Source organism: Peromyscus californicus, unplaced genomic scaffold (assembly GCF_007827085.1).
Source record: "Peromyscus californicus insignis strain IS unplaced genomic scaffold, ASM782708v3 Scaffold_8__1_contigs__length_139910024, whole genome shotgun sequence".
NCBI lineage: Eukaryota > Metazoa > Chordata > Mammalia > Rodentia > Cricetidae > Peromyscus > Peromyscus californicus.
The window spans coordinates 127,520,063-127,529,048 of NW_026294606.1; the positions used below are offsets into that span (position 1 = coordinate 127,520,063).

Sequence of the window (8,986 nt, forward strand, 5' to 3'; positions counted from 1 at the left end):
ATCAATATTGAAATATTAATGGTTTTGTTTTTTAGAGAGAGTTGGAACGCAGAGCCTCAGACATGCTAGGCATGGCCACACCCCCAACCCAATAATGGTGGGCTTTCTATTTCCGTTTTGTTTTTGAACCGGGACCTTTCTGTGTAGTAGGCTGGCCTCAAACTTGGTCCCCTTGCCACAGCCTCCTGGCTGTTGGGATTCCCAGCAAGTTTCATCACACCTGGATCCAATAGTATTTTTTGTGTGTCTGATTTTTGAGACAGGGTCTCGTTCTGTAGCCCAGGCTGTCCTGGAACTCACTGTGAAGGCCTGAGTGTCCTCAAATTCCCAACAATTCTCCTGCCTCAGTCTCCCAAGGGCTGAGATCACAAGAATAAGCCACCAATCTGGCTTCCAATAGTCTGTCTGTTTGTTCTTGAGATGGGTGTCTTCAATGTAACTGTAGTTGTCCTGGAACTCACTATGTAGACCAGGCTGGCCTCCAGCTGACAGATCCACCGCCTGGGATTAAAGTCATGCACCACCATGCCTGGCTCTAGTAGTATTTTAAATATTGGAAATTTTCACATGAAATTCTGCCTGGATTTCTGGCTTCTTTTGAAGTTAGCCACTCCAGCTACCTGGTGCCTTCACCCCAACTTAGCAGGCTGGACTCTACCTAGGCAGAGCACAGGCATTCCCATTCAGCCCCGCCTCCCTACGACTGCTGCACATGCAGGAGAGAGGAACACGGCTCTTAACCACTTCCCGCATTAGAGTTCCTTTGAGGCATCTGAGGGCTCTGACCTCAAGCAGGTCAAGGTTACCCATCCCAAGTATACCTGGCATCAGTGTGGACTTGGGACAAGGATGGAATGAGGCAGTATCTGGCATGTATATTCTGTAGTTGGCACTGCCTGCCTGGTCCTGTAGACACAAGTCTGTGACACGTAGCTCCAAGATGACATCGGGGACCCTCATTTTGTTGTGAAGGTACTGCCAGGTATACCCAAGCAAGGGAGTAGGTCTGGAGAAAAGTCCCCTCCACTCTCCCTTGGGCAGGAAACCAGAGTGGAGCCTTTGATGGAGGGCGTTGCCAAGCAGCCAGCCACAGGGGTCCACCCTGTGTGTACTGAGTGTTCACCGCCAGGAGGGCCCTATACACGGGAAGGCAGCGCCCCCTGCTGGCGTCCTAGGGAAGCAATGCCCACCGCAGGGCGCTTCAGGCTCTTTCTCCAGTTTGGTGCCCTGAAGGCCCCAAATCGTGCTGGGTGGGTGGGCTCTGGCCCCCTCCCCCAGGTCTGGCCCCTGTAGGAACTGAAGCCATGTGGTTCCCTGCCCCCAGCCTTTTAGACTGAGGGACAGAACGTTGGCTGGGATGTACAGACGTGAATTTCTGCTTTTAATCTAAAGAGACAGAAAACTCAGCAAGAACTCAAGCTGGGCCACCCCCACCCAACTCCCCCAACCCCTGTGGGTACAAAAGCCCCAGCCTGGCATCCTCCCCACCTTCCAGGTCCCACACAAAATCTAAACAATTGCAAACATGGCCAGATCCCAGGTCTTTGCCAGTGCCAGCCATGGGGGTCCCACCCGCTGGGCACAGTGCCCACGGGAAGGCCAGCTGGACTCTTGCACTGGGGATTGGGTCTGGGGGGGATTCCCTCAGAGGGTGGGGAGAATGAGCTGGCTTCCTCCATTGGGGTCAGCTGCCCAGCACCCTGGCTCTTCCTCTTGAGCTCGCTGTAGAGGTTGGGGATCATAGGGCCAGGTGGGGGTGAGCTAGGAGCTGGGACCTGCCCCAGCTGTTCTCATTGTCGCTTTTTTTTTTCTGGTCCCATTTCAGTCCTGGTTCCTCTGATTAAGATCAACAAAGAAACAACAAATAAAAAAAGAGGTTCCTCAAAAGGGGGGAGAAGAAATTTTGAGACATGGAAATATTCCCCCAGCCCAGCCCCACCGAAAAGCAAAACTTAGACGTCGTCAGCCACTCAGCCCTTCCCTCCTCCAGCCCGGGTACCCCTGCGGTCCAAAGCAGCCCAGTCCTGGGAGCCCTGGGAAGGGGTCTCAGCGGAGCTTACACCAGCAGCCAAGCAGAAAGAAGCATGCTAAACGGACTCTGCTAAACAGAGGACAAACAGAAAGGATGCAACAAGGCTGCCTTCCTCCTACCCAGCCCGGCCTTCCGGGGAAGGAGCAGCCAGCTCGCTGTTCCTGGGGACCCCACCCTCCGCTGGACCTAAGCTTCCCTAGGAGCCCAGAGGAACAGCTTGTAAGGATGATGGGAGTAGACATTCGAGCTCACCTCCGGACTTCGCCCCTCCCTCCCCTCCCTCTCACCCTTCCTGGGAGCCTCTGCTCAGGCTTCTGTCCCCAGCTGCTCTGGACCAGGCGAGGATGGCCCCGGGGTGGGCAGGGGAATGTTCCTTGGAGCTAGCTGAATTCAGCGTTGAGTCCAGAATGGAGGGTGTTCTGCCACCCACTCTAAACCGCACGGGCAGTTCTCGGGCTGGACCCCCTCTGTACAGCACACAGGAAAAAGTCAGAATGCTCTGGACTGGACGCTCAGCCCGGCACAGGCACCCTCTTCCATCCCCGCAGGCGGCGAGGGCTGCCCTCTGCCACGCCCCTAGGGAAGGGAGTCGGCCCCAGGTCGCCCCGCACCCCAGCCCTGCATGCAGGTGCCCTCGCTCCGCCCCTCTGCCCTGTCCCTGCCCTTGCCGCACACCGCCCTCCAGGGGCCGGCCGAGAGTGGAGCAGAAAGGGCCCCGGAGCCGAGCGAGGAGGACCAGGCAGCCTCCACCTGCGCTAGGTAGGCGTCCTGCTCTCGAGACTTTCAGTTCCTGTGGAGGGTGGGGGGGTGTCATCCTTTTAAAAGAGTGTTCTGGAGCTTTCTGGTCCCCTTCCCTTCCCACCACAGCCCGTGGCCACTTCTCCCTCGATTTTAGCTGTAATGTCTTTCCTCTTGATTTAGGGGTGGGGCAGTCATTGTTTGGGTTTTTCAGTGTTGCAGTTGGGAACTCCTCCTCTGTTTGAGCAACTTGGGAACAATTTCGTAACACACCACAGGAAGCAGCTCTCCTCCCAGCCCCCTCCTCCTGCAAGGGATGGTGGAGGCTTGTCCAGAGGGTCTTGAGAAGCCCCCTGGGAGGGAGGGGAACGCGAGCACGCCAGCCCCCCTCCAGGGTGACTGGGCCCCTCTGGCTTGTCTTTCTGTGCCTTAGTCCTCCTTCCCTGCATCTCCCCTCCCAGGCCCATTCTCAAGGCCTTGCGCCTCTCCGGTAGGAAAACACAAAGCACAGGTCAGGATCCTCCGACATTGCACCACGTGGGGGTGGGTTGTGGGCTTTATTTATTGAGAATCTAGTTGGTGAGGCTGCGGCCCTGAGCAGGCGAATGGCCGCGTGCAGGGAGCTCGGGGCTGGGAGGCGGCTGTGCCGGGCGCCGTGTGGAAGTTGAGCGAAGCCCTCCCCTGTGGCGTCGAGGGCCCGGGTGGAGATCCCGCGGGGGGCCTCCCTGTGCGAGGGGAGGGAGCCCCAGGGTGGGGGGCCGGGCGGGCCGGGCGTGACGCGCGGTCAAAGTGCAATGATTTTTCAGTTCGGTTGGCTAAACAGGGTCAGAGCTAAGAGCTAGCGAGAGAGGGTCCCTGCCCGGCCGCCGCCGCCGCGTGCGCCTCTTCGGTCGGTCGAAGACAGTCGGGCTGCGGGCGCTGTGGGTTTGCGGGGCACACGCCCCGGGCGAGGTCAGAAGCTGCAGGCCAGCTGGGCCGGGGCCCAAGGTGCCCGGCGAGGTACCCCTGGGAGGACCGGGGTGGGGTGGGGGTGGCGCTCCTTTCCCAAGTGGTGTTGTGAGGGGCAGGCGAGGGACGATGAGGGCGACAGATGTGGGGACTTATTAGGAGAGGAAACAACCCACAAAAAAAAAATATAGGGGAAATTAACCTTTTTTTTTTTCATTGAACCAAGTGCAATGCATCAGAGAGTTTTCCTATCTTTGTATGTTAAGAGATTAAGAAAAAAATTCTATTTTTGTTGTACTGTCCTCGCGGCTCTGGGGACGCTAAAAGAACTGGGCCTGCCCTGCCCTTAGCGGGGATGAAAGCTGAGTGTTTTTCCTTTTTTTTTTCCTTTCTTTTCCTTTTTTGATAGTTCTCTGGGTTTTTTCTTTTTTGTTTGTTTGGTTGGTTGGTTGGGTTTTTTTTGCCGTTTTCCTGCGTTGACGAGGATAATCTGGGGTTTTAATTTGTTTCGTCGTTCGGTTTCGGTGGGAGGGCTGAAGAAAACGTTCACATTTTATATTTTAAAAAACACCTCGACATTAAAAAAAACCAACACAAGGTCAAAAGGAAAAGGACGAGAGAAAATTATTTTTAAGATAATTAAACATAAAAAACCCTGGTGCTTATTACATTATAAAGTACGTTTTTAAAAAACCCACAAACTATTATACATACGTTTATGAACCAATTAAATATTCTGCACTTGTTAGGAACACGCATATCCCTTCTTTGTTGAGTTTAACGGAACGGGACAGCGGCGTGCGCCCCGCGGCTGGGCTGCTCTGGCCGCGGGTCTCCCTGGGCGCCCCCTCCCCCTTCCTCGCCCCCTCCCCCTCCGGGCACTGGGGCGCGGCGGGGGTCCCCGGCCCCCTCCCCCGCAGAGGTCAATGCCAACGAACAAACGTCCCTTTTCCCTTCCTCCCCACTCCGAGCGCCCTTCTTTGAGCCAGACGCCAACTTGACCCTCACCAGCATTAATCAGGAGCGCGCTCAGCAAGTTGGTAGTTTCCTCCCCGACCCCTTCCCACGGAACACTACTCTTCCCCTCCCTCCGGGAGGTTCGATGCTCCAGGACAGGTCCAGCCACGCTGACAGGTCGATTTGCCCAGGCCCGCGCCCGCACGCACGCACGCACACAGCCCGGCACACATCCCCACCCCACCCCGCAACCAGCCCTGTCGACTGCCTTACACACCCGCCCCCGCGCTGGCCGGCCGACCTAGTGCCTTGTTCTCACCCCCGTGCTGGCGGAGCGGACGCCGCGCTCTGGGTCCCAGAGGGGCCGGGTGGCTCAGACGACCCACCGTTTCCCCACCCCGACCGTGCTGAACGGACCCCCCCACGAGAGAAAAATAAAGGAGCAATAAAGTTATGAGAACTTTTGTCCCCCAATCGAGAGCCCTAGGGGCACCCCAGCCCCACCTCTGCTCCCCCATCCCATCCACCCAAGGGGCGCCCCCCCCCCCCGCAAGCCAGCCGGGGCCAGCCCCCGCTTTGGCCCCTCTTGGGAGATCCGTGCGCCCCACCAGCACCAGCATCGCGGACCGCAAAGGCCGCCCGTCCCGTCAAACAAGTTTCTTCTTAGGCTAAGAAACGCAGTATATACGAGTATCTCTATATATAGTACTAATGGATTTGGTGTGCTTCCCCCTTAGCGTCCCCTTCCCTCTGCTCCTCTTTCAGCCTGGTCTCCCTTCTCTGCCCTCCACCCCCCGTCTCTGCACTGAGATACATAAGAAACAAGGGTAGTTTACTGTCTGTTTTGTTTTCTGGGTTTTCAGTGTCCTAGCGGAATGCAAGTAGGCAGCCAGCCCGTCTGTCCCCTCTCCGCCCGCCCCGCCCCACCCCCGTCACTGCGCTTCTGTTATACCATCTTTGCCTGACTCTCTCCGGCTTCTCCATTGAATGGCTAATGTGTATGTGAAATAAAGAAATAAAGAAAAACAAATTCAAGAGTGTCCGAGTCTTCGTTAACGCGCTGAACAGGATCATGGATCAAGCGCAACCAGTTGGGCTCGCTGGGGTGGGTCCTCCTCCCACACGCTGTCCTGGGCTTCCCGCCTCCAGCAGGGGGCGCCGCTGCCAAGGCTTCCAGACCCTTCCCTACCTCTCCAAGCACCCCTAAGGATCCCAGAGTCACTTTGCTTTGTTGAGTCTCTGGCCTTGGCCCTGGGAAGAGGACACTGGCCAGGCCACCTCAAGTAGCCTGTGGGAGATTTTTCTTAAAAGTCTGCGGGGCCCCTGAGTCGCCGGTCACCCTTCCAGAGCTACAGGGCGTTTCCTCCTCTGGGCGACCTCAGTCCCCTTTACAGGGAGTTCACTGCGCAGCAGGTGAGGGGCCACTGCCTTGGGTCACCGCACCTCAGGACTCAGGGCCGTCTGCTCCATCTTGATGGTTCGCACCGACCCGTTGGGGTCGCCGTCGCAGTCCCCAGGAGGAAAGGGCTGCGAGCGCGCAGCCTCCACCCTGTGTCGGGCCCCGCAGCGCGCACCGCCCTCCACTCCCCGGTGCGTCGGCGCCTTGCGGGGCCCGGGAGCGCTGGGGCCAGAGGCCAGCACGGCCGCCTGGTCTCGCAGCAGCCGCACCAGAAAGCCAATGTACTTCATGGCCAGGCGCAGCACCTCGTTCTTGCTCAGCTTCCGGTCGGGCGGGTGGGTGGGCAGCAGCTTCCTGAGCTCCGCGAAGGCGCCGTTAACGTGCTGCTGCCTCCAGCGCTCCCGGCTGTTGGTGAACACGCGGCGAGCCACCTTCTGGGGTTGGTGCCCTGAGGACCCGAGGCATAGCGTCAGCATAGAGGCCAGAGGGCACTCACTGCTGTCCTCGATGAACACCACCAGCTTGGGTTTGAACCCAGACTGTGGGCTGTGTCGACACCAGAGCTGCTGAGCCTGATCATGCCTTGATGACAACGATGTGATCCCTTAAGAAGTCTATCCTGTGGCCTCATTCTGAGCGAGCGTGTTCCTGGGTTTGCAGAGGTTCTCTTGCCTGCCGTGGGCCTGTGGGTGACTGGTGGCCTATCTGATGGCTGTGGTTGTGTGAGATCATGCCATGTGGTTGTGGGTGTTGTGTGTGTGGCTGGGGTTCTGAGGAGGACTGTGGTCTCATCGCTCTGTGTGATTCTAGTCCAGGGTTGCCTCTTTCACCACTACGTTTTCGGCTTGGGGAGCGTCATCTGGTGGCTGCAGTGTCTTATTGTGGCCATGACTAGCTATAACGCTTGGTTTGTTGGGACTCATTATGTAGCCCAGGCTGGCCTCTGAACTGATTCTCTTGCCTCAGTCTGGATGACTGGCAAACCACCACCGAGCTAGGCTCAGTACTGCGGGGTTGCATTGGCTATGACTTGTGTGAACTGTTCCGTGTTGGTGGTGTGTGTGTGCATTCCACAAAACACCTCTCCCTGTGGCAGAGTACAGGCCAGTCAGACCTGGGCTGCAAGCACCCACAAGTACACACACGGATACACACTCACCCTCAGCCAAGTTCAGCTCACCGTGGCTTGGTCTTCGCTTCAGCCGGCTATTAGGGAAGATGCTGAAGGGTCCTGCTGGCCCAATGTAGACGCTGTAAGGGGTTGTGCGCCATGAACGCCTTGTAGGCAAAGACCCTGACCACCAACCCTCAGCCCTGCCCACAGTCCCAGCTCCTCACTGACCTGTTGAGGAAAGGGTGGGGATGGTAATGCAGGGCCAGGGTGGGCGGAGCTGTTCCCAAGGCAGCTAGCTGCAGCAGGGAGGGGCGGAGAGCACTCAGCTCTGTGGTGGGCATGGCTGCCCCTGTGGGCCTGGTATGACCCAGGTTTATCACGGGCACACCTGGAGGCAACCAGGGCGTGCATGTGTTTCGGTGGTCCACCTCTGCAGGAAGGGGCCCAGGTGAGGCCAGATTAGGGAGAGGAGCAGGCGCTGGGCTAGAGGCACACACCAACTCAGCTTTCTCAGCCATGGCGGAACCCACCTCTGCCTGGGCCTGGGGTGGGCACATGGACCCAAGGTTGGAATGCTAACCTGTGGGAGGGAGCACAGTTACTGGGAAGGCCAGAGACCATCTTTCTCCCACGTGTTTGACCTAAGTGAACCCTTCAGTGAGAGAGCACCTTGAGGAGAGGAAGGTGCTCTCTCCTCAGGAGTCAAAGGCCGCTGAGTAGACTGCAAGGACATGCAGGGAGGCTTCCCCCACAAGAGCAGTGTCTCCTAGTGCTAGGCAGCACTGGCCCTCTGCCTGCCTGCCCAGGGTTCTTTGTCAAGGGCTTCTTGCCTCTGAGCCAATTCCCCACCTTTCAGAATCTCTCCTACCTGCAGCTGGGGTACGGCAGGGATCCCCTAACTAACTCTGAGACCCCCTGAAACTCCAAGATTCACCCTATGCCACCTCTCCACGGTTGGTCCAGGAGCCCCTACCCTTGTTGAAAGTTCCTCTCAGTAACCCTAACCCCATCAGCATCCAGATTTTTGCACCCTACATAACATGTTTGCTGGACTCCAGGGTCTCGTGTGTCCTGAAAGGGTGTGACCCCCTATCTCTCTGCCCTGTCCTCCCCAGCTGGAGAAGATCCCCTGGCTCCTCAGTTAAGGGGCCCCACCTGATGAATGAATAAATGAACTAAGGAACGCAGAATGCAGGAGCAGACTCTCCCTCCTAACTTTCAAAGTGTCTTTCTTACCCTGTATCAGTTCTCACAGCCTGGAGTGCTGTATGGTCAGGGCTGTCAATCCAGGTTAGGAGGCGGTTTCCACCGTCCAGTCCGGTCAGTGTGCCCCAGGTGGTCGCGTTGGGCCTCAGAGCTGGGCTGCGCCACCTCCCGGGCTCCGGAGGGCCTGAGCAGTCTCAGAGTGGCGGCGGCGTGGTGGGTAACCCCGAGAGAAAGTGAGCGGCTCCTGGACCGACCCGCCTTTTCCCCCGCCCCCGACAGCCTGGCTTCCTCCCTCTTACCCCCAGGCGCAGAGGCCAGAGGATGCTGGGCCTGTACAGATAAGGGTCTGGCTGCCTGGCCGCGCCTGATAAGGAGCTGGGCCGACCCCGGAGGAAACCAGCAGACAGGGATCGCGGAGTTTGCACCTCCTGGCCCACCCTGGCCAGAGCAGGCAGTCACCCTTCAGGGCTTGCTGCTCCCCTTGGCACTGGGAGACCCTAGCCCTCAGGAGACCCTGGAACCAAACTCACACAAAGAGAAAACAAGGCAAGGCTGCCTCTGGTGTCCTCTGCGGTTATTCTGGCTTTGAACC

At 57.9% G+C, this 8,986-nt stretch overlaps 2 protein-coding genes across 8 annotated transcripts in view; one reads left to right on the plus strand and one right to left on the minus strand.

Moving 5' to 3' along the window:
* Positions 1 to 5,710, plus strand: part of Nfix (nuclear factor I X) — a 97,780-nt gene extending 92,070 nt beyond the window's left edge. For all 6 annotated transcript variants that reach the window (XM_052729351.1, XM_052729353.1, XM_052729350.1 and 3 more), the window contains one exon: positions 1,826 to 5,710. In XM_052729351.1, the coding sequence (XP_052585311.1) occupies positions 1,826 to 1,840 (15 nt within the window). In that variant the 3' untranslated portion in view covers positions 1,841 to 5,710. The remainder of the gene's footprint in view (positions 1 to 1,825) is intronic.
* On the minus strand, positions 4,088 to 8,986 carry Lyl1 (LYL1 basic helix-loop-helix family member). 2 transcript variants are annotated; one of them, XM_052729355.1, is made up of 4 exons: positions 8,425 to 8,986; positions 7,417 to 7,768; positions 7,255 to 7,325; positions 4,088 to 6,522 (listed from the first exon to the last, which is right to left on the minus strand). In XM_052729355.1, exons 2-4 carry the CDS (start codon positions 7,743 to 7,745, stop codon positions 6,110 to 6,112), a joined length of 813 nt encoding a protein of 270 aa, XP_052585315.1. In that variant the 5' UTR covers positions 7,746 to 7,768; positions 8,425 to 8,986; the 3' UTR covers positions 4,088 to 6,109. The 2 variants fall into 2 exon arrangements, with proteins under 2 accessions (XP_052585315.1, XP_052585314.1); XM_052729354.1 differs by having other exon boundaries at positions 7,234 to 7,325; positions 8,425 to 8,985.